Source organism: Echinops telfairi, unplaced genomic scaffold (genome assembly GCF_000313985.2).
Source record: "Echinops telfairi isolate 266 unplaced genomic scaffold, ASM31398v2 ScPeMD7_443;HRSCAF=831, whole genome shotgun sequence".
NCBI classification, from domain to species: Eukaryota; Metazoa; Chordata; class Mammalia; order Afrosoricida; family Tenrecidae; genus Echinops; species Echinops telfairi.
In genome coordinates, this window is record NW_022104341.1 from 4709057 (window position 1) to 4735337 (window position 26281).

The window sequence follows — 26281 nt, forward strand, 5'->3', positions numbered from 1 at the left end:
GATTGGGATAACAGTTGTATGAGCCCCTAATAAAATGTTAAAAAATAAAAATAAAAATAAATAAAATTAAATTTAAAAAAAAAACAATAAACAATAAAAAAAAAAAGTCAGTATAAGACACAAGGTTGGGGACTTCTGGGAAGATGGCACCAACATAGGGTTGCCCACTGTGTGATAGCCGGATTTACAGGGGAGGAGGTCAAGCTGGGGGACTGGAGGGACTGGGCCTTCTGTCAGCTCTCCCAGGGAGAGCGCAGCTATGCTCGTCATGAACACGGCCCCTTTGCACAGCGCGGGCCTGCATATCCACTTTTTCACCCCAACAGTTTAACTGGCATATAATTATTTACATATCACACAACAGAATAGTTCAATCATATCAAGGGGGCTTGTACAATCACTATCACATCTATCTTACAGCACTCTGCCCACGGCCCGCCCCCCCCTGGTTAAATCACCTCTAAAATGATTTGTGTAATCATGATCAGTTCTAGTCTTCCCTCTCCCTCCCTATCATCCTCCACCCCGCAGCATTCCCTATAACACCCTGTATCAGTTATTATCATGATATATCCACCCTTCCTGTGCTTCACAGCTGGGAAACCCAACGAAAACTACAAAAATAAATCACCCTAAGGTGGTAAGGATTAGATCATATTAATATAAAGACAAAAATACCAATTATGTGTAAGGGGGAGAAGACCCCCATCAACATTCAAAAAGCCAGGGAAGAAATTCCCTGTCATGGAACAACTAAGGTATTTGCACCCAGTACAAACTCAGGTCGTGTCTATAGGGAGGTCAACGGGCAAAGTATCAACTTCGATCCCCTATAAACAAGATTACAATGGTCTGTCTCTGGCTGACAGCAAGGCTCTTTGGGACTCCTGACTTTGGCCAGAGCTCTTTAAAAAATTTTTTTATTTTACACCTGCCTACACCTTGCCTCCTCCCTTGTTGGTGGGGTGGCAACTCCCAGTCTCTATCCCATCCCCCAACCTCAGCTGAGCGACTCACCAGCATGGGAGGTGACCCCAAGACACTCTACCAGTGAGGGGTATCCCATGGACACCCGAGTGGACTCCTGGAGGCCCTGGACACTGGAACCAGGAGAGCTCCCTCTGGGGATAGTCCCTAGCTGAGACCTAGCTCCTTCCCCTGGTAGCAAAGGCTTGACTGTGCTCCATAGATAAAGAGCCCCAACAATTGGAGAGGGATCCAGCCCAGTGGGAAAGAGAGTCTGGGCTCCAGGAGGTTGTTAGATTGGTTCTTGTTTTCTTTTGAGTAAGGAAATACAAACTCCTTACCCTGCCAGAGGAACAGGACCTGGTATTTCCAGGTTCTCGGCGACTTTCCCAATGCAGACTAGGTACCTGCAGAACTGAGGCCCAAGGTCATTAGCCGTATTGCCCTCTGATCAGAAACCCCTCTTCCCAGGGGAATCCAACAGAAATGCCCATCTCCACCCTAGGACCACACATAAGGAGTGGATAATTCTGAATTGTGCAGGAATCCATTGTTACAAGCACAATAATGGAAGGATTGCACTCTTTCTACATAATATATATGATCAATCGATAAGGGACTCAGCTAGATTCAATATACTCCTCCTTTAACCCAACCATCATAACCTCTGGAACCTGCTTCCCCCATCTCAGTAACACACACTCTCCTTTAACTGAACACATCTCCCAAACCCACTTCTTCAACTCATTAAATATTACTATACTCAACGGGAAGGCTTCCTACGATTAATACCACCCCTTAAAACATACTCCTGAGTACCTATACCTAATCCTCTTACTCATCCAACGAACACTGTATCTTCATCTACACACATGTTCTACAGCATCTATCCGACATTCTCCTAAAAGAGCCAGCCCCCCGGCAGACTTCCCAGAAGCCTATGCACCACCTTCAGATCAACCAAAATGTGACGCAAACAACAGCCAAAACCAGCAGCTACCATAAAAAAAAAACTAGCAAAACCAAAGCCAATTACTACAGGTGACCCAACCCCAACAGTTTACACAGAAGCTGCCCTTGAATTGACAGAGAAAGAATACACGAGAATCCTGTTTAAGGCCATACAAGAAATTAGGGGAGCAATCCTGAAAACCAATGAAAAAAATAGAGATCCAAGAATCCTTATACTGAAGGGAAATCCAGGAGGTAAAGAATAATGGAGCAGAAATAAAGAAAAAGGTGAATGATGTCACCAATAGAACAGAAACACATGGAAAACCAAATCAGTAATCTCAACGATAACCAACCAGAATTCCACAAATGAGAGAAAGAATCAAACAAACAAGCAAAAGAATCTGAAGGAAGTCTGAAGATGATGTGGGATTCCATGAAGAAAAAAAAAAAATTTCAAATTATTGGGATGCCTGAACAGGAGGAAATAAAGAAGCCTACAGTTATAACAGTAAGGGAATTCTCAGAAGAAATTTACCCATATCACAAATGAGGAAATGCTAACCACTCAGGAAGCAGAATAGATCTGTGCCCACCCCCAGCTCCCACTCCCTAAAATAAAGACATAAAGTACTCAAATTATCCAATTTCAAGGAAAGGAGAGAATCATCAAAGTGGCTAGAGAGACAAAAGCAGTCACATATGAAGGTAAACAGGTAAGAATAAACTCAGAATCTCCACAGAGAAAATGAAGTAAAGAAGAAATTGGAGCAATGTATTCCAAAAGTTGAAAGACAACAACTGCAATCCAAGAATCCTTTATCTTCTCAGTCAAACTTGAAGGAGAAATAAACATTTTATAAAATAAGGAAACATTTAGAGAATTTGAGAAAACAAAACCAGCATTACAAAAAATACTTTTTTCAGTTCTTAATGGGCAGAAAACCAACTGCGGCACACAAACGTGAGACCACCACAGGGTTTAACACCACCCAGAAACCAACACACTGAAAAAATACTCCAAATATTACAGATCCAATGGAAAAATGACATGAATACACTAATACACACACCACCCTGTAAAAGGGGAAGAAAGAAAATATCAAACACAAATAATACTAGATGACAGCAACTGTGTTAGACAGGGTTCTCTGGAGAAATAAAAGCAGAATGTTAATAATTTTATATATATTTATACAGATAGACAGATGTATAACATAAGAAATAAACAGTTAATTAAATTACAAAACAGTACAAATGGCTCAGTGCAACTCACTCCTGTGAGACAGTTGTGAGACACTAGCAATCCTTCAAGTCTTGAGGGCTCCCGGGTAGTCCTCTGTAGAGCAATTCAAGATATCTGGGCAAAGGCAGCAAACAGCAAGGCAGGTAGGTCACCAACAGTCAGCCAGATGACAGGATCCGACAGTCCCCAGATCAAGAGATGTAAATTCCAATGGTGTGGTAAAGCAGGTCTTGAAGGAACCTCAAATTACAGCAACACAGTCCATGGTTAGGTGTCCCACAGGTAGCATAGCTTGCAAATTGAGGCAAAGAACAAGCAAGGCAGTCACACACTGGTCTGATGATCAAAGAGCAAGAGACAAGAAAGGCGAGGCTCGCTGATCCATTTATCTCTCAGCCCTTCAATTAATCCCACATGTGTTTATCGGCCAGGTTGGCACAATAAATTAACTGCCTCAGCAACTAATCTACATTTAGGTTTATTTACTCTGAATGTTAATGGTTTAAACGCACCTATTAAAAGACAAAGAGAGCAGACTGGAGTAGACAACAAAACCTATCGATACGCTGCATTGAAGAGACACATCGCAAACTCACTGACAAAAATAGACTGAGAGTCAAAGGATGGCAAAAAATTTACTAACCGAATGGCAATATAAAAAAAAGCAGAGGTGGCAATACTAAACTCTGACAAAATAGACCTCAAGGTACATGAAAAATGGGAAATGCATAATGCCCAAGTGATCAACAGACCAAGAAACTATAAACATAGTAAACATACATGCGCCCAACAAAAGACCCTAGGAATTCATCAACTAAATCCTTTAAAGAGAAGAAATAAAACCCAAACAAAACTGGATCAACAATTATAGTAGGTGATTTCAATACACCATGCTCAAAGAAAGATAGAACAGGTGGGAAACTCAATAAAGAAACTGAAGAGCTGCAAAACACAAGTGAACGACTTGACCTAAACATTTCCAGATCTCCAACCAACAAGCAAAAAAAAAGCCCCGCATTCTTCTCCAATGCACACAGCTCATATTAAAAAATACACTACATGTTCGGACACCAGGCAAGCTTGAGAAAATTGAAACACAGAGACAATTCAAACCATCTTCTCTGACCACAGTGCCAAAAAGCTGGAAATCAACAACAGAAAGAACAAAAACACAAAGACTAACACCTGGAGACACCATAACACACTTCTCAAAAAAGAACAGGTAATAGCCCAAATTAGAACATTCATAGAAGCAAATGATAATGGCAATACAACATACCAAAACCTATGGAACACAGCAAAGGCAATTATCAGAAGTCACTTTATTGCAATAAATGCGCACATGAAAAAAGAGCAGAGATTATAGTCAGCACCTTAACACAGCACCTCCAGCAGTTAGAATAGTCAACAGCAGAAGCCTCCCAATAGCAAAAGAAATCATAATTAGAGCGAAGAAAAATCAACTGGAAAACAGAACAATGGAAAAAATCAACAAAGCAAAAGTTGGTTCTTTCAAAGGATCAACATCGACAAACCACTAGCAAACTTAAGAAAGGAAAAGAAGGAGCGCATGTCAATATCTAGATTTCTGGATGAAACAGGGGAAAACCCAACAGACCCTAATGAAATAAAAAGATGAATAATGCAATACTACAAATAACTGTACTCTAACAAATTCATTAATTTGGAGGACATAGACAAATACCTGGAAAATCACTCTCTTCCCAAATTAACACATATGGGTATTAAGAACTTTAACAGACCCATAGTAAAACAAGAAATAGAAAAGATCATCAAGAAACTCCCAACTAAAATTGGCCCAGTCCAGATCACTTCACAGGAGAATTCTACCAAGCATTCAGAGAAACGCTGACACCAAGCCTACAAAAACTCTTCCAGAACATACAAAGGGACAGCAAACTCCCAAACTCATCCTATGAAGCCAGCATAAAACTGATACCAAAACTAGGCACAGACCCCACAAGGATAGAGAACTACAGACCAATCTCTCTCGTGAACATAGATGCAAAATCTTCAACAAAACAGAACCCAACAGCATATCAAAGTGGAATTCATATCAGAGATGCAGGGATGGTTGGTCAACATTCGAAAAGCCATCAACATAATCCACCCTATGAACAAGGGCAAAAACCATATGATCATATCAACTGACGCAGAAAAGCTTTTGATAACATCCAACACCCACTCCTAAAAAGACTCTCAGGAAGATAGGATAAGAAGGGAAAATCCTCAATACAATAAAGGTCATACACGAAAAACCAATAGGCAATATTACACTCAATAGAGAAAAGCTGAAAACTTTTCCACTGAATAAGGGAGCCTGACAAGCATGTCCCTTACCCCCCTTCTATTCAACATTGCGCTGGAAGTCCTAGCCAGTACCTAAGACAACAGCAAGATTATCAAGGGTGTAAAATTGGATAAAGAAGAAGTGAAAATTTCCCGATTTGCAAACAATATAATTTTATATATTGAGAATCCTTAGGGGTCCACAACAGGATTGCTGGAAACAACAGAGTTTAGTAGAGTAGCAGGATACAAGATTAACAAACAGAAAGCAATTGGATTCCTATATACCAGTGCTGGGAACACAGAAAAAGATATCAAGGAATCAGTACCTTTCACAATAGTCACCCCAAAAGCAGAAATACGTAGGAATAAATCTAACACTATGGAACATCACTACAAGAAATCAAAAGAGATCGACACAAATGGAATCATATTCTGTGTTTGTGGATCTGAAGACCCAATATTGTGAAAACCTCAATACTCCCTAAAGCAATACAAATTCAATGCAGTCCCAATCCAAATTGCAGCATCATTCTTCAAAGAAATGGAAAAACTGATGACCAATTTCACATGGAAAGAGAAGAAGCCCAGAACAGGCTTCTCAAGAACAACAAAGTAGGTGGCCTTATTTCTTGACTTCTTGACCTCACAATCTACAATACAGCCACAGTTGTCAAAACCACCTGGTACTGGTATGACACATGCTGAAACCAAGGGATCAGGACGGAAAACCCAGAAATAAAAACATCTGCATACAGACAACTGACTTTTGACACAGGCCCCAAAGCATTAAACGGGAAGCAGATGCCCTCTTCAATACATGGTGCTGGGAAAGCTGGATATCCACTTGCAGAAGAATGAAACAAGAGCCATATCTCACTCCATGCCCCCAAACAAACTCAAGGTGGCTCAAGCCCCAAACTATCAGGATCACAGGCGATATGGTGATACGTCAAACAGATGACAGTATGATTTAGCAATACCATTACAGGGCATACACCCCAAAGAAATAAGACTAGATCACAAATAGACATTTGCTCCCCCATGTTCACTGCAGCACAATTCACAATAGCCAGAAGCTAGAAACAGCCTAAATTCCCATCGATAGAAGAGCAGATAAAAAACTCTGGTACATATACACAATGGAATATTACACATCCCTAAAAAATATTGATGAAACCATATAACACCTAGGCTTGGAGGGATATGGAAGATGTTATGTTAAGTTAGTCAGGCATAAAAAGCCAAATCCCATGAGTCCACTGCGGTAGGAACAAGCAGCAGAATGGGTACAAGGCTCAACCAGACAGTCTGGTAAGGAGGCAGACCAGTGCCAATGAAACACACACCATCACTCCAGGTAGTATAGTGTAAGTCACTTGGCAGGAGGGTGCCTCATGACACCTGTGATCAGAATTTTTTGGTGGGGGGGGGGGAGAATGTTGTCTGCTGAGTGGTTGCCACATGGACCTGGTGTGAGGTCCAAGGAGAGGGAGGCAGCCCTGTCAGAAGGATGAGGCTTACTGATGGGAAGGGCAGTGCAGGGGAGAGGAGAGGGAATGGTAATGTTTGGGGCAACGTAGGTGTATATCTCTTAGTGGGAAGGGAGGGATGGCTGACTTCCAGGTGGGGGGAGAGGTGACTGAGGATGTATTTGAGAACACTAGGTGGGGGGATGTCTTTAGTGGTGTGCAGCAGATAGACATTGAACTAGGACACCTGGGGGTATCCTAGAGCCCAGGCCAGGTTCCATGGAATGCTGGGATACTGAATCCTGGATATTCAGGGTACATGGCATCCTCCAGAGGTTACATCAGTGAGACCCCATGCAGAAACTCCACTGTGTGAACTGGACCCTACCTCAGACACACTTGGAACCTGAGGACTAAGGCGGAAAATGCATGGTGTCTGAGGAAGCAGAAGACAGCTGTACCAAGAGTGCTGTACTATTACTGGTTGGTGGGCAAACAAGGTCTGGCTACATCAACGACCTACATGCTGTACTAAGATACCTTTTACTCTGGCAATCCTATGACAGACATTCCATTTTGCTTATGTTTGCTCATATTAGGGTGTATCTCAGTGGTGTGTTGCCATTGGGAGTGAACTGTGTTATTTGTTTTTCGGTAAACGAAAGCCAGGGATGTTGAGCCTATAGGGAAAGCAAATGGAACAAGGATTTTGGATATAGAGGGGTAGGGGGTGGTAAAAAGGAGATGATGTCAAGGAAGGAGAGTATGTTTGAAGAGTGATTATGGTAGCAATTGTAAAATTCTGTTGGACATGACTGAACTATGGAATGATATATGTATGAACTCCCAAGTTATAGCAAATTAAAAGGCCGAAAAAAAAAAAAAAAAAAAAAGACAGATCCAGGAATGGGTTTGGGGCTCACATTAAAATCCTAGCTCCAACTTAATAACAATTAATTCTTACATCACGGCTTTGCTTGATACTCACCCTCAGGAGGACAGAAGATAATATAGCAATACAGTACAACAAATTATAGTATAGGTGTTATATCAAATGTGAAGAATTTAGATGGTGCCTGGCTGTCAGATAAAATAGCGTCTGGGGTCTTGGAGGCTTGTCTCCTAACAGACAGCCATCTGAGTGGAATGTCGACTAAGTCCATATGGAAGAACCACACTATCATCAGCCACGGGAGGACTGGAATAGAAATCAAAGTAGAAGGAGGGATCAGTATCCGAGCCTGAACTGCGAGACTCGGGTGGGCAGAAGGTGACGGAGGACAGCGGGAGCTCAAGATCCATTTGTGGACTACTTGGAAATAAACCTGGAGAACCTTCCCCATCTAAAACTGAGGGACAGGAGGAAAGTGATCACTAAACACAGTGCTCGGAAGAGTGGAATATAGATCAAAGGCATAAATCGAACTTGAACAGTTAAAACTTTCTCAGCAGATTCCCTTATCTGTATTTTTGGGGTATACAGTGTTGTTTGGCTTTTGTCTGTTCATAGAGTGACCTCGTGAAGCGGTGTGATATGCTTTTCCACTTTTCGGTGGATGAAACCCAGAACTGATGAACCTATAGGGACAGCAAGTAGAATAAGGGGACGGTGAGGGTACAGTGGTGGGAGTAGGGCAAAAGGGAAACGATGTTAGGTGCCCACGTAGAAAAAAGAATGTTCAGAAACAGATTATAGTAGCAATTGTACAATTCTACTTGATGTAATTGAAATAGGGAAGTCAATCCTGTCATTGGCTTGCCAACTTTTACACCACGATCTCCCGTTTCTTTACCTGTAAAATAGGACGGCAGTAACAACTTAAGATTCTCACCGGACTTCAACAACAAAAGCAATGGAACAGATCTAATGTACCACAGAACTCCAAATGGTACAATGTATCATACCTTCACCCTAGTGAAGTTTGCATCCTACTGGCTCCAGGACTGTTCATTCCGGGAAAGAGTACAATAAATACATATTATCCTTTAACTGGATTATATATTATTTTAGAAAACACAAGCAACATCAGCATGCATTACATGGGATACACAATGTGAACAGTTACCATAGATTGCCAAAAAGGTGGTCCTCCAATCACTGCCAGCAAATGCATGATTATTATGAAGATTTGCACTTCAGTCACATCAATTCTGATTAGGTACAAAAAGCCAAAAAAAAGCAGAATTACTCAAAACAAATTCAAGTTAATTACTTGCAAGCTTAGCAGCATTCCTCTATCATGCACAATAGGGAAAAAAATCTCAAATATTGAAGGGGAAAGGAGGCATCAAAAATTTGTTATGAGCAAAATCAAATACAATCCAGAGCCTTTTAATTTAATTTGATGAATTTCACAGAGCAATAAAAACCCCTCCTTTACAAAAAAAAAAAAGTTTGCTTCAATGGAAGCTGGGCCTTAAACTATACCTTAACCTTTCCCACCAAACACAAAGGGGCTGGGGATGAATTTCAAATGTCAAGCAGGGAATTAGATTGCACTGCCGGATAACATGAAATCTTCAAGCAAGTGCTTTGTGGTGTCAGATGGGAAGAATGGTAAGCAATATTTATCACTGCGGCCTTGCAAAACTGACCGCTATTAGGTGACTTCACTTAACACTTGCCATGGCACATGTGCGGAACATTCACCTGGGTTATTGATCAGATGACTATTCTCACTGAGGAGCCACCCTAAGAGTCTAAAAAGGCTATTCAGAGAGAAGTCAAGAATTACATGTTAGGGTTGCCGAAGATTATTTCATAGTCAAGAAGAGATAAACCTGATGCAAAAACAGGGCAGGAGAAATTAGAAGCCTGAAAGTCTGAAGAAAAAAAGAAAAGAAAAGAAAAGAAAAGAAAAGAAAAGAAAAGAAAAGAAAAGAAAGGATATTGGCAAAAGATTGAGGAGCAAAGCATAAGCTGGCGTTCCCTTCTGTAGACTAGCATGTCACAGAATCCTGTGCTTATCATTCTCAGACGACTAGGGCCAGACACCTTTGACTTTGAGCACTGTATCCTACAACTATGCTTGCACAAAGTGATATTTGTACAAGGCTCTTCATGATAATATCATGTATAATCAAGTTTAAAAAATCTCTCGATGAAGTGGTCACATAAATTTAGTATTTCCATAAAAACGAAATATGTTACAGCTTTAAAAGAAAGTGGGGCAGCTTCTTATCTAGTGAGATGAAAAAATATCCAAAATGTATTAAGTGAAAAGGAAAGCTGCATAATGGTAAGAGGACAACAAGTATTGGTTTTATTTTTGCCAGTAACAAATTTCTGGAAGGATACATTATAAACTAAGAGAAGTAGTCACCTTTTGGGGGGACAGTGGAAACTGGGAATCTGGGAGATAAGGTGAGGAAGAAGACTTTCCACTACATACCTCTTTCATAATGCTAGTTTTTAAAATAAAGTAAAAACTTACCTAAGGTACATTTTTTAAACAAGTAACTAGTCTAAGAAAATCACACCAACAATAGCAAAGGGGTTCATTCCTAAAGCAGGATAGAGACCCCATTTCTAAAACTGATACTTAGAGTAGACAACCTATGTGAACTTCAGAAAAGTAATCTCATGCCCATAATAACTGGATTGGAACCAGTCTCTCACTACTGAAAAAACCTGGGCCGTGTTTCCTTCTGCTTTTTAAACAGAAGCTTGTTACATTGCAAACATGTAGTGTGGTGCACTTCTCTTGACATACACATTCAATGGAGACAGAGAATGGACTGAGTTAGGCTGAAAGAATCTGTAGTGCTGACCTGGTGAGTGGTGTTGCCAATAAAAGGGATTAGACTCAGGAGCAGATTCAGGAGACTAAGCAGGTGTCAAAGATGATCGACTCTGTCTTGGGTGGAGGAGGGTAGACATCTTACATTTTTCTGGATATATGAAGTAGCCTTTTGGAAGGGGAAGGGCCAGAAGTATAGAATTACAAAATAAAAATAGAGGGAACCTCATGCAGTTAATCTCTGTACCTCGGGTGAATGTAAAAGAGAATAGGAAACATGAAAAATCTTTACAAAGCTCCATATTGGGTTTCCTAGAAAAGTTTTATGGAATATCCTGTTTGGTAATTTTGGAAGACAAAATTTTCTAACCAATCAGATATTGTCATGATATTTATATCAACAGTGCTTTAATGTTAGGAGAGAGGGCCAGGGTGAAAAACTTACTTACCAGTTGGTAGTTAGCTAGGAATATATTATCTGTTTTCTTAACTGACTTAGCACTTCAGGATGAGTCACCTCCTGCTCTCCCCAAGCTGAACCATGAGACCTGCCTATCACCACTCCTGGAAGCATGTTCTACATCTTCAGTCTCAATGAGCAAGAGTGTGGGTGTGCAGCTGTTCCCAGGCACGGAAATGAACAACGAGTGACAAGTTAAAAGACTGTGTTTAGAAGAGAGCTATGTTACATGATGGTTCATTTCTCCCCCTTTCCACTAATAGGTCTCTTACTATGGGCTAAATTAATTCCAACGTTAGAAAATGGCTCATTTTAATCTATTTTGGTCATGCAAGAAACAGTTATCTAGAATGGTGAAAATTACAAAAGAATGTATTATTTATGTAATCACTACATTTTATACGTAAGATTATGGAGAATAATGGGTGGTAGTCTAAGTACTGGGACTAAACAAAACAACCATCATCATCACATACACAAAAACGCCCTTCAAGGCACATGGATTGATGGTGGAGGAGTGATAGATCTATCTACATGTCCGTGAAAATAGATGACCTCAACCTAGGAGTTTTAAGAGGGGCAAACCACGCCAAACATTTTTGAGGGTTCGGGTAACCATGAAGGTAAGTGAACACCTTGACTGGTATTACTTTACAATAAGTTTGCATTTCTATTTATTTCATATTGTCAAAAGAAAAGAAAAAAAGATTCCCTCCATTGCTGTTGGTAACAATAATGTGCACTCTAGTCAAAACACACTTGTTACTACAACAATTCAATGTTCTTGCTGGTTGTGTCAGGTGTGTGTGCGAGGTGGGGGAGCTGGATGGAAAGGAGCAAACCATTACTAGTCCCATTTTTCTAATGGGATGGGGAAGATATCAATGCAGCAGTTCAAAGTCAAAATAACCTTCAACATCCACAATAGACTTCCTGGGTCAGTTATCCCTTACAATACCCTAATGGCCAAGTGATTAAAACACGGAGTGCACAAAGTGTCTTCAGTAAACATGAGCAATTTTAACTTCTAACCAGGGGAACAGAGACTATCTCCAGGGGGAGTGGGGCTCTCAAGGAGCCTTTACCATCACAGAAAGGCAGCATAGGAAACTCCCCTGATCAGAGTAATTACTGCATCAGAAGAACAAAATAGCTTTTAAAAGTGATAAAATGGGGTAACAACTCTCAACTCTATGTTGCACAATTGTAATGAAGCTTTCTATTTTGAATGTTTCACTTTCATTTCTGGGTGCAGATATAAACCTGAGACATGTATTTGGTTTGAATCGCACAAGACTCAGTATTAACTGAAGTATACAAAGAGATTTAGCTGATTTTCTGTGAAAGTTGATAAGTGTATTCATCAATTTTCCCCAGGAATTTTTGTAACTCCCCCTCTCTACAATAAAAAAAAGACAAATTAATCTATTTCTTTTCTGTCTACATATGACATATCCACCAGAGACAAATTTGTAACTAACTTCTAAACATACGTTTTTTATTAAACAAGTAATAAATATAATTGTATTATACTTTAGGCTATTAGTTTGGCTAAGGAGCCCCGGTGGTCCATTTAAAGTACGTGTCTGGTAACCATTCACACCAGCTGCTCTGGACAAAGCTGTGGCAGTCTGCTTCTGTGAAGATCATTGACTTGGGAGCTCAGGGAGGCAGTTCTGCTCCGCTCTATATGGTGGCTATGAGTTGGAAGCAATCCAACAACAGGGTTGTTTTTAGTATTAGCTTGGCTAACAAAATATGCACAAGGGGTATATTCATAATACAACCTACTAGAGTACTATCATAGGACACTACTTTTTTGTTTTAGTTAGCCTAACTTACACCACATTTGCTCCCCATGTGGAATTTTTATATCTTTCTATACTGCTCATTTGTATGTGGCTGGCAATCTGGAATATTCTGTCTGGAGGACTATAACTAAACTCTAAGGGTTTTTAAGATATGGAAGAAGATTGCTTGTGCATCATTAATGGTACTCTTACTGTTTTATCTGATAATCATAGTCAACATTTACATCTTGTGATTATTTTGATTTGAGTGATGGAAGATACTTGAAAAAAGTACACTACTCCCTCCAAATGTGCATCCCGGTGTAACAGTACATAAGCTCGGTGCATTTTGGTCACAAGTTGGAAGGCAGTAGGCTTGTTGGGCTGCCAGACTCCCTGCTGTGCCAACTGCCCAGCCCGTTTCTTCCATCTTGGAGTGGGTGCATTTGTCTCTTGTTCCAGAGCACAAACCCTGAGTAGGAGTGACGACAACGTCAAAGAAATTCTGATTTCTACACTCAACTTGTGAGCTGTTTAAAAATTCATATATATCTCTAAAAAGTCATCTGTGCAATGACTTTACCAAGAAAATAAGAGGTGGGGCCAGAAGGTTAGTCTACAAAGTCAACTTACTGCCTTCCAATATTGTACTTTTCTACCACTGGTAAGGGCCACACTGAGCGGGCAAGTTTAGATTCATGTTTACTATTAAATACCATTAGCCAGAGAGCTGACTGATGAGTGTTTTTAATCCAGGTGCTATATATAAGCAGACAAGTTTAAGCATCTATTTGAGGTAAGCTAAATTACTAAAAACAGTATTACCTACCAAATGATCTTAAAGTTACCTGACCATATTAAAAAGAAAAAGTTCAGCAAGTGACTGAGTAAGGGAAAAATATAGCCAAAGGCTAGAATAGAAAAAGTCTCCTCACCTCATAGAAAAGGAATTCAAATTTAAGCCTCAAATAAAAAGGACCCTCATAACCTCCAGAGAAAGCGAAAATGAATTCAGGAGTCCTCTCACTTAATTTAGTAAAATGAGTAAGCCAGGGGCCACTGATCTAGTCTTTCTCTCCAACCAGCATAACAAACTCTAGAAGAAATCCGGAAACTATTGGAAGTTTCCAGATTTAACAAGGGTCTTAAAATTAATATAATGACAACTGACACTATATGCCAGGCACTGTAATGATCAAAGTACACCATTAACTCCTCTAACCTTTACACCTACCCTGAGAGGTGAAATGAGTGCCATCATTTTATAGATGAAGACATTTAATCAGAAAAGCTAGGTCATTTTTCCTAAGGTCTAGAAATAATTAGTAGCAGAGTCGTAAAGGATATATGGAGTGCCATGTATATGCTTTCTTTGACTCTTTTAATATTTAGTCTACCAAGCAACAGGGGGAAAATAATTACCACAAGGCTTTAACTTGCTATCACCAAGACAGCCGTATACTTCAAGATGGGGCTTTTAATACTCTAGCACAGAGAAGTACTCTGCTGCCAATCACACTATTAAAGCAATAGAAGACCCTTTAAATTCCTTTTTGTGGGGGGTGGGGAACATAGAACCCTCAAATCCAGGAATCTTAACGCAGCCTTATATTGCTAGAATTATCTATCAGGTTTCCAGATGTTCTTCGAACTGCTTGAACTGCATCAAAGCTTAATGTTCTAGTAAATACACCACTCACATTAGTGTGGAGGGTGGCGGACTACCCAAACGGGCTACTCATTTCCTAATAAAATCACTGCTACCTTTTAAAAGTCATAGTCAAAATTGTAATCCAGAGATAAAAAGGCCTATTATACTTAATACTATCTTAAGAAAATATGTATTAACAAGAAAATAAATGAAAAGGAGGGTGTTTAAGAAATGTTTTCAGAGGCATGAAAGCTAGGATTCTTAGTTCTGAAGGCAGAGCATAGAAGAAAACAATAAACAAAGAAAACAGAAATGAGAATCGCGTCTAGCATTATTTTAAATCCAAACCATTAAAAATCCAAGCAGAAAAACTAGGACTAGATTGCTTATAGGATATGCTAAAGAAGACACTAAGCAGATTCTTCGCTCCATTAAAGGAGTCCTTATAACTTACTTGTGTAAGGAAAACTCTGCTTGCTTTATCCTGTTTTCCAGATATAAATACCAAAAACATTCTATTTAATGGTGGAAAGGTATTTCTTTATATATATTATACATTTTAATATATCTTAATAAATATATAACATTATATATTTTAACATATACTAAAATATATAATATGTTATAGTTAAAAAGGATGTTAGATACTTAGAAATATAGACTTGTTTTTAGCACTACCATCATCAGAAATGTTACTTTTCAAAAATTTGTTCAATAGGGTGGATTTTTATTGCCCTATTTTAAGTTAAGAAATAATTGTTTTCTAATAGCCTGTTTGTCTGTGAAATACCACCAGGAAAACTGTTACTTTTCATTTTTTAATGACTCTGTGCATGACAAAGGTGCTGTCTTTATTGAGTTCACACCATCGTTCATTGGCAGCAGGATTCATCATCTAACAGTTACCGTGAAGCTCCAGAACCAAGGCCCCAGGGTTCCTGTGAGAAGCTGGCATATTATAATTAGGGTCTGGGACTCTGTAACATCGAATCTATGCATAGGAAGACAAACATTTCAAAATAACTTTACTCAGAACTCTCACTAAAGAGCCCTACTAAAACAGGTGGCAAAAACAGATTACAAGGTAGCATTCTCCTTAAAAAGGCACCTAAAGATTCAATGACAATTTCCACAATACTAGTAGTATCCTTACACACACACACACACACACACACACACACACACACACAATTTTGTACTCAAAATAGAAATGTTTAAAACTTGAAACCATAACACATCAAACAAATAAATGACTTGTAAATGAAGTTAGAAGCACTAGCACTAAGATATGAGGGCAATTCTCAGTCACGCAGGAGTGGTAAATATCACTTGGTAAACACTGCCTGTGATGCCGGTTCCTGAAACGTATGAACCTCCTCAGACTTCCCACTGGAGAGGAACGCTCCTTGGTAGCTCACTGTACAGTCATTTACATGTTGGGAAAATCGTTCATTATACAGCTCTCCATCCACTGCCCCATACTTCACCACACTCTTACTTCTGCTCAGTAAAATTAGTGCATAAATGTTTTTGGTATATGATTGGAGCAAAAGTTAAATTGGCCACCTCTGTCTTGCTTCCTAAAAACTCTAGCTTGGACTATTTTCCTTCTTCCTTTCTCTTCCCTGAATTCCACACCAGCAGCGTAACTACCAGCACTGTAACTCTCCATTAGACTGGGTCAGATTATTAGTGGGAAAGCCTGTCCAACGTCCAGTAAAATCACTAGAGCAGTATAACTTGGAAAGTGAAAGAAAAGGGTAACAGTACAGATTACACTTCAAAAAAATATATTAATAAAAATTGAGACCAGAGGAATGAAACAGGGCCTTTGAGGAGCAACGGGAAGCACTTGGCAGCCTAGCAACACTGGGGATTCAAGCTCACGAGTGGCTGCATGGGAGAAAAGACCTATGCTCGGTTCCCAGAGACTTCAGCTTAGAAAATGCTTCTGGGGCGGCCTATTAGGGCAGCCTGAGTCAGAATCGACGCTATAGCACTCATCAACCAAAACTGTACTTGGTGATCTGATGGCCTAAATTTCTATCTAGGTTTTACATTCATATCAATAATTGAGTTAGTTGTTTTAGGGATATTATCTATAACAATGAGATAAAATTAAATGGGCAGAGTTAATGTCCAAATGAATGAATCACTTCTGAGAGAAAAATTACATGCAAAAGCAGGTAACTGAAATGAAAATTTCTGACATTTAATAATTCATGTGACAAACCTTAGCCATATAAAAATATGCAGATCATATGCAAGATTCATGAGAAGTTTCCAAAGACAAAGTGTATTTAACAGGTGGGTGTTAAGAAATTAATGGAATTAAAAGGTAATGGAATTTCTCCACAAACGTTTTGAAGCTCTCTCATATATTAACAGAGGTCTTGCAATAAGTGTTTCCAGAAGTCACTACCTCAGATTAAAAAAGGTCCTCGTAGACCAGTGGCTAACGCCCTCTTAGCTGCTAACTGAAACATAGTCTGATCGGCCAATTCAAGATCAAACCCACCAGCCGTTCCACAGGAGAAAGATGAGGCAGTCTGCTTACATCAAGATTTATAGCCTCGGAAACCCTACTGGCCAGTTCGACTCTGCCCTCTAGGGCTGCTATGAGTTGGAAGACTCCACAGCAGTGGGTTTGGATTTTCTGACCTGGACAAGGAGATGAACTAAGTACATAACCTAACGAACTAAACACATAGAATACATAGCTTATTAACTATTTAATTACAGAAAAGAAAACATGGAAAGCTATTATAGAAGTTACATAGAAAAATACATTTTTAGTTCTAATGAATATAAATGTAAAATCTTAATAAGGTGAATTAAAAAATTAATAGCAGTAAAAAATCAATACTCTCCCTGCTGTCATTTTAAGCAATAATACAAAGAGTTAACATCTGTAAAAACGAGCAGACTCACAGGCTTCACGCGAGGAACCTCGGAGATGATTGAAGGCCCAGGAAAGAGGTGGGCTTTGTCCAAGCCACACAATCAAGGCAATGTAGTGTTAACTTTTGAACAAGATATCGTGGCTTACATTACATTTACCACCACTTTTTTCCCCTGAGAACATAAAGAGTACTGCCACCCCCCCCAGAAAGATCATTTAAATAAGTCTACCTGTCATAAACCATTTCAAGACCTATGTTTTACATAAATAACTCTTTTAAAGAGTGTTTAGGGTTCTATGTATTTAATTCCTAAAAAAGATTCTATACATACACCTAAAGTTGCATCTTTAAAAATACCTAGAAATTGAGGGTACAGGTATTAAAAGAAAAATGTGAACTCTTCCATTAAATGTAATCCATACACATTTTAAAGAATGTTTTACAAATGCTTACAAATGAGCCTGTATTATGGAAGCCAGTCTTTTTGTGAAATTCCAGCTTCTAATCCCATTTCCCTCTCCAGTCTTTCTTTCTCAAGCCAATAAAAACCCGGAAGGGCTGCAATGGACCCAAAGTGGTGCCAAGGAGCTGTGCTCATCTCCATCAGACCTCTGTGTGGTCATCCAGAAGCACTTGCTAGTTAAGGAAGTGCTCTGTTTGGACGCGACAGGGACTAGAATTCTGTGTGCCAGGCAGCTTTTAGCTGGGATGGGAGTAAAATGCTGACAGATAGAGCTCATCATTTCAGAGAAGGGCCTATACAAAGAATATTTCCTTTCTCACAAAACTAGACTTCTACTTTGAACAGAAATATTTCATTATTAAAGTTACTGTGCCTATTTTTTGTTCAAGATACCAAAATCTCTTTTGGGGAGACATTCTATATTTTGAAGTTATTGAAAGAAGCCATAGTGGTCCGCTAGAATTGTTGCCTTCCATGTGGGAGACTTGGGTTTGATTTTCAGCCAATGAACCTTGTGTACAGCAACACTTGTCTGTCAGTGGAGTCCTGCATGTTGCTCTGTTGTTGAACATGTTTTAGCAGTTTCCAGACGAAGACCGGCCTGGCAATTTATTTCAAAAAACTGGGCAATAAAAACCCTATAAGGTCACAACAGCAGACCACATTCTGTTTTACCCGGAGTCACCGTGAGTTAGGGGGTGGACTCAATAGCAGCTAACAAGAGTAAAACAATTTGATTTCCTTAACACAATTTTTTAAACTCATGTGTAAGTTTATTAAAAGAATCAAGTAAAAATGTTTTAAAATAAGATTCTTCTGTATCTAACGTTGTTTTCACTTTTCTCCACTAAGAAAAAAGCAAATGATTTTTTAAAAATCTTAGTAACTACCTTTGAAAGTTGAACTAGTTCTTCCTTAGTTACGCAAAATAAGATTGAACTTTGTCTCTGACACATACAAACTTTATTTCAATATTTACGATACTATATTTGCCTGTTCTATTTGTTCGTGAAGAACAATTTAAGACTTTTCCGAAGCCTTATCATTATTTCCATGCATACACTTGCCTACTTTTAATTTACAGGCATCAACATGGGTCAACATGGCTTTCTCCACCTTCCATCCAACCACTCAAGTCAGATACCTGGGAGTCATCCCAGTCTCCACCTCCTCCTTCTGATGGATTCTTCCTCTTATCTCTTTCCATCCTCTTCCTCTCCGTCCGGTTCTCTCCAGTAACGCTGCCACTCCTGAGCTGAGGCTCCCTCACTCATTTCAATTACAATGGCACTTTCTCTTGAGTTTCCCTATTTGTGACACAGCCCAATTCCTCCACTATGTTGTCAGATTAATTTTTCTAAAAGGAATTTTTGTCATTCCCTTTCTTTAGAACCTACTTAAATTCCCCAAAGATCAGGATAAAAGCCCAATTTTCTTGGCAGAGCACATCAAATCTGGATCTTCTCCAACCTTTTTCTCCTGCCCCTTCCCCACAGGCAGCTTAGGATGGAACCACATGGGACTGCGTCTAGTCCTCCGCACAGAACACTCATCAATAAAAGCACATCAGGAGGAAAATTTGAAGAGCGGCAAGTAGAAAGCCATGATATCAAATCACTCCTACAAATACTGTCTATTTACTCTTCCTCTGATTTTATGACTTAATTCTTTCATTGTACTTCCCACCAGGATGGCAGTGTCACTTTATTTCAATGGGAAAAGTATGGATTAGAGCTCAAAGATGAATAAGCTTTTAAAATAAGGGCTTGTAAGTTAACAGGTAAGATCATAATGAAATACAACTATGTGAAATGCAGCTGTCATAAATTCTACTATATCTGAAAACATTAACATCATTAAAAGTTAATACTGAATCAGGGTAAGCCAAGTGATGTTACAAGTCTACTACACTTTTTGGTTTACCGAGTTTAGAGAAAGATATATAAAGACAGGAAATATTGAAGAAAAGCATCTGCACATTAAATTACTTTTTTGTGGCATCACATATCTTCAATTATTTTATTAACATTGATAATGCTATAAGCTACTGATACATGCACCAGCATAGAGTTTTCAAACACTCATGACGACTACTGAATCTAGTAAGAAAATCAAAGATGTGTCTTTAACATATTCTTTAAACTCTATTACCTTGAAAGTATTTTAAGACATGCCTTTTAAACAGTTAACAAAGCATTAATGATCTTCAATTCTACTTCAGTATGTCTTGTCAAAGTCAGATGCACTTGAATAACAGTTGAATTTCTATGTATCCCTAAAGGACAGAACAGAACTGCTCCACAGAGTTTATGACAGTGGGTCTCGACCTTCCTAATGCTGTAACACAATACAGTTCCTCATGTTGTGGTACCCCCCAACCACAAAATTATTTTCATTGCTACTTCATAACTGTAATTTTGCTACTGTTAAAAATTGGGTGACTCCCAAAGGGGTCTCGACCCATGTTGAGAACCGCTGGTTTACGAAGCTGTAAATCTTAACAGAAGCAGACTGCCTCATCTTTCTCTGAGAGTGGCTGGTGGGTTCTAACGAACGGCTCACCTGTGAGCAGTCCAATGATTAAGCCACTACATCACCATGACTGCTTTAAATTCACCAGAACTCTAAAATTAAAACTCTATTAATGATCCATCTTCACTCATGACTAGGTTAAAACGTTCCCGTCATCTGCCATAGTCGCATTTTGACACTTCACGTAACAGTGTTTCCTCAAATCCTTTCTCTTTGAATACTATGCCATTTAAAAAAATAATAATAACTTGTGTTGTAAAAAAGATGTGATACTGAATTAAATACCTATAACAATACTATCCGTACTCGATGGTTGACTAATAAGTATTTATGAGAAAGTACTGATCACCAGGTTGAAATAATTTGTAGCAATGAGTTTGTATATAATTTCCCCAAATCTCAGGTATTTCATTGGCAATAATAGTCTACAGCATTTTCTCATGTCAGCTGAACTATTAAGAGCTTATATATGAGGGAGCTTCCAAAAATTCATGGGAAAATGGAATGAAAATAGAACCTCTCTATGAACTTTTTAAGTCCCCTTGTCTATCTATATATTTAGATAAATAAACATTGTGACAAGAAAAACCTAGTATGATGTCTTTGCTCTTAGAAGCTATCTTATCTTTCCTGAAAGTACATTTTTATATGTCAAAATAACATTTGGAGCTAGAGTGAAGGATAGCAGGAAGAAAAGAAGCAAATTTATTGTGGGACAGGCAGACAGATATGAGTGAGAAGGGGCTACTGCTTTCCGGCTGCTTTGAAAATACTGCCTGGAAATTTCTGATATTTCCTTTTAAAAAATGCAGTGGCTCAAAGACATATGACAAACATTATTAGTTAACAGTTTTTAATATGAGCCTAATATTTTATTTGTAAAACCAATTTAGTCATTTGCTTAGGCCCTAATACTCAAATTCCTATAAACAACATTCATCACAGTGGGACTAGAAAAATTGAAACACTGGTATGTGCTACTTACATTCCAAATCGCAGTGTTCCTGATACATATGTTTGCCAGTGTGCACAATAGAACATGAATGTCCCAGCAAAACAGCAGAAAAACATCCAGTCAGGGTTTGTCCCCAGTTGCACCGCAATGCAGGTTCCAAGAACCACAAAAACTGCAGAGAAAAGAGCACACTGAACAGAAGAATCTGCACAGCGCATTTAACTGAACTACAAACGGTTTTAGATGAGAAGTATACTGTGAGCATACAATCTGTTCCCAGCTATTTACAACAACAGGAAAGTAGATACAATCCTAACATCATCTCTTTCCTACATTTTAATCTCTTCTTTCATGAAAACACTTGGTTGGAATCAAAGTTCTTTAAAGCAACTAAAATACTTTAACATGCTTTAGAGTATTTTCCCAACTTAGTGATAAGGCAGTAAAAGTTAAAAGGCATGAGGAAATACAAACAAAGGCAGGGATAATCCTACTCACTTCTAAATGATAGCCGTTTGTTTCTGATTTAGCAGATGGTGTGAGATTCACACTACAGTGCAAATATGACTGCCCTTTAACATAAAAAATAGGTTACTTGCCGCTCTATATTCACCTAGTTATAAATTATAGCAGCTTTTAAAAACACTAAGCCAGCTTTCACTCAGTGGAGGTTTTGTGGTTTCCTTGACTTGTGTCAGAGCTTAGCTGCTCCTCTTCTACTAAGCTGGCTGCTGTCTGGATATTGAGACAGTGGTTTTAAAATGCACCGCCTATACCTGTAAATCTGGATTCAAGGTAAACCAATCAAAGGGTTTTGCTTCATTCTAAATCTTTTAAATGGTATACCAAATTATAAGAAAACAATTGAAGAACTAAATCAGGTGAAGCTTCTGTCAAGAAAACTAGTGAGAAATTATCATTTAATTTCTAAATATCTTTGTCCTATAAAATATACCAAACTATTATATTTAAAATGTGCCAAATACTGAAAGTAAACAGGTTGCCAAACTATAGTCAACTCATCTACTGTCAGCACTTTTGTGTAGCGTTTAAACGTTTAAATTTCAAAGTCTTTTTTAGTCAAGCACATATCAGTTATCTATTCAATGTCTTTATAGCATAATTTCAAAGGCATACAACATATTCACTTAACTGTAAAGACCACAAATTACTTAACTAGGCTTCCACTATTGTACTGTCACATACTTCACAATGACAATTATACCTTAAGGCTCTGTAAACAAACAGATGACAAAACAATATTTAAGATTAAAAATAACATATAGAAATAAAACTTAATTCCTAATTTGCTTAATACTGCCAATAATAAACAAATAGTAATCAGTTTCATGGTCTTTAGGAAACAAAAGAATTCAATACAAAATAAAGTATCCCAATAACTATTATAACACCACAACCCTTTTATAAGCACTATCGAGCACACCGCTTTCATTCCTGCTGGAAACTGGTTAATATTAAAAACCCACAGTACCTGTTGACAGTGAATCACAACCATGATCAAAAAGTTCTCCCAAAGGAGAGCTGCTATTGGTTCTTCTGGCTTGTTTTCCATCGATGGCGTCCAAAGACTGGTAAATGAAAAGGCCACATGCACAAGCAAGATATGCCCACAGAGGTGCCTGCGGAGGAAGGGAAGGAGGGGAATTGAGATGCTGGCCACTGTTGACCACGTAACGCCTTTTCACCCGCAGCTATTTTATCTTCATTCTTCTGAGAGGTATTTAGACTGGATGCTTTGCAAGAGAAGACCCAAGAGCTACACCACAGAGACCTTTTTGAAACAATGAGAATTCTAAGAGAATTAAATACTCAGCCTTATGGGGTCCTCAAGCACATGCTGGTAAAGTACTTCACAAAGACATTACAAAAACCCCAGGAGACATTAGTCTAGGGCACTTCTACAAGACTCCTCCAAACATTTAGATTTAAGAGTCAATTAATGCCTAATTTAGTACAAGATATCCCAAATTGCATCTTTTGGGATATTTTCAAGTATTATATAGGGGGAAAATTCATTCCAAACTTAAGGGAGAAACAATAGGCTAAATAATGCTAAACAGATTTCTTTACTGCCAGACTTCTTCCAGTACTTAATAGCGCTAATGCATACTGTAACAAAGAGTGGGACATGAAGTGCTGCCATTTCTCAAAGCTAGTGAAACATGAGATATTCTATTTTTAAAATCTTACTGAATTTTTGGTTAAAGTCTACACAGTAAGTTAGGTTCCCATTTTAAAATTCCCCCCAAATTGTTCAGCCATGTTAGATGTACCACAGTGTGTCAAATGTTTTAACTGTGTTGGTTTGCTCCATTTCTAGGACTCTAGTTTCCCTAACATCTTGTCTTCTCGTCTTTGCTTTTGATTAATTACTGACCTTCTGGTCGCACAGTGAAGATTTTGAAAATAAAGCACCAATGTGTTATTTCACTCAAAGACCTAGCTTTAGTGTCTCAGAAAAGCCTTCTGTTCTCTATTGTTCCAGTTTGTCTAGCTTCTTGTTTACTTTTCTAAGTAGGAATCTGAGATGTGCTCCACATTGTTCTTCCATCTGTTCAGGGACATCTACAAAAACTCCTCACATATCAGCATGGTTAGGTTCCAAAGATCAGATTACTATGCAAAAATCCTCATTATGCAAAACAGAGGACTACATCATTATATAATTGCCAAATTTCATCATTACATAAACCACCCAATTACAGCATTACATAACTGCCAAGCCACTGAGAATCATGGCCTAGTGAAGTTGATACTAACTTTAACCAACACAGCCAGCATTACTCTTCTCTGGCATCTCATTCCTGCCAAACATGTGATTAATACATAGTTGTTGTTTTTTACTATGGTTGGTGTGTTAGCCAGGGTTCTCTAGAGAGATAAAACCAAATTTCTGATAATATATTTATTTATAAAGATAGATATATAACAAGAAATGAACTGTTAAATCATATACAGATAAATATATAATAAAAGAAATAAACAGTTAAATTATAAAGCACTACAAATGGCTCACTGCAACTCACTCCTGTGAGAGAGAGTTGTGAGAGACTAGCAGTCCTTCAAGTCTAGTCTGCTGCCAGATCTTCCTCTATTTATAGAGAGAGCTAGGCTATGTCAGCACAGCAGCCAATCACAAGGTAGGTCACCAAGTGCCAGCCAGGTCACCAACCGCCAGTCCCCAGCTCCAGAGATGCCTTAAAGGGACCACAACTTACAGCGACACAGTCCACAAGCTAGGCGTCCCACAGGTAGTGTAACCTTTAAACTGAGGCACAGAACAAGCAAGGCAGTCGCACACTGGTCCGATGATCAAAGAGCGAGAGACAAGAAAGATGAGGCTCACCAAGCCATTTATCTCTCTGCCCTTCAGTTAATCCCACTTGTGTTTATCGGCCAGGCTGGCACAGTTGGAAATAGAAAATGTCAAATAACAAGATACTCTGTGAGAAGTGTTACTGGAAACCCAGTCAGACCGGTCAGTGGTAAAAGACATCCACCATTTAGTTTTGGTCTCACGATAGATGAAGCCATGGCTTATGTAGATCAGTTTCTTCTCTGACCTTTTTTAGCTGCCTTCTTACTGTTTTGTTCCTGGTGAGTAGAGACCTGTAGTTGTCTCAGATGGCTGCTCATAAGCTTGTAAGACTTTAAAAGTCTACTCACTTCAAGGATTTTTGTGAACCAGGTTCTGCCAATTGACTGCATTGTCCCATAAGGCCAAGGACAGGACTTATTTTCAAACCTCTCTTCAAGGTTCCACAGGAAGAACACTCTGGGAAGTGATGTTCTAATACACACAGTGCTTAGGATATTATCTTTCAAACATGCACAGTCAGATATGTACAGCTGTTCAGGAACAGCTTCTCTTGCCTAGGCTAGAATTGAACTGCTGGCATGGCCTATAAATGTTGTACATTAAAAAAAGGAGAGCTTCAAGTGAAGCAAGATAAGCACAAAAGGACAAGTGCAACATGAGTCCACAGAGGTGAGCTTATAAACAAACAAACACACAACAACAAAAAACCGGGACATAGGGGAAAAGCTACTATACATTCATCCCTGGGGTGAGGTCCAGCAACTATAGCAGGGGCTAAACTCAATCCAGGGATACATATGGCAACCAACTAAGTAAGAGGGGGAAAGAAAGAAAAAAAGACATGGGTAGGGGGAGACGTGAATACAACATACCAGCATGTACCAGGAAACCAATAGGTCTGCGGGGCCGGCAGGAGAATGCACTTCAACGGATGCACTCAGGAGAATGCGCTTCAGAGGACAGCACTGGGGCTACAGCTTGGGGAGAGGGGCGCGTCGGATTAGAGCCCATGGAAGACACGAAAAGGGATGGAGAGGGAGGGGAGGACATCCTGGCCCACCAAGCCCCAAGGACGATGTTCCTGCTCAGAGCAGACAACGCACAGGGAGGACTGTAGGGCTGGCCCCACCATGCAACGTGGCATTCCTCACTGAACCATGGCGCTGCGACAGCAATGGGACAGCAATGGAGACACCGTGCGGGAATAGTGCACGGTCTGGCCCCATCACACTGGGCCGAGGCACTGAGGGCATGCAGCAGAGCAGCAGGGGGAGCAGACTGATGAAACTTTTGGGGAATACCAAAAATAAACTGGAGACAGTGTGACACCCCATCAGACTCGACTGGAAAACACACCAAAGGCCAACAAACAGACCTTGAACTATTTATAGACTTTTCCATGTTTGTCAATGGCTTTCTTTTTGTTATTTTGTTCTTGCTTTTCTGCTGTTATTGTTTTGCTGGTTTTGACTTCCTTTGTTGTTTTATTTGGCTTTGCCTGG

The 26281-nt window shown here is 39.2% G+C and overlaps 1 protein-coding gene across 3 annotated transcripts in view; it reads right to left on the reverse strand.

Moving 5' to 3' along the window:
* CEPT1 (choline/ethanolamine phosphotransferase 1) overlaps positions 1-26281 on the reverse strand; it is a 48312-nt gene that overhangs the window by 9952 nt on the left and 12079 nt on the right. For 2 of the 3 annotated variants that reach the window (XM_045292076.1, XM_004699193.3), the window contains exons 3-5: positions 22932-23079; positions 21470-21611; positions 9012-9096 (exon numbers count right to left, since the gene is read on the reverse strand). In XM_045292076.1, coding sequence (XP_045148011.1) covers positions 9012-9096; positions 21470-21611; positions 22932-23079 — 375 coding nt within the window. Of the gene's footprint in view, positions 1-9011; positions 9097-15492; positions 15578-21469; positions 21612-22931; positions 23080-26281 lie in introns of all 3 variants that reach the window. The other variant, XM_045292075.1, reaches the window with a different exon arrangement.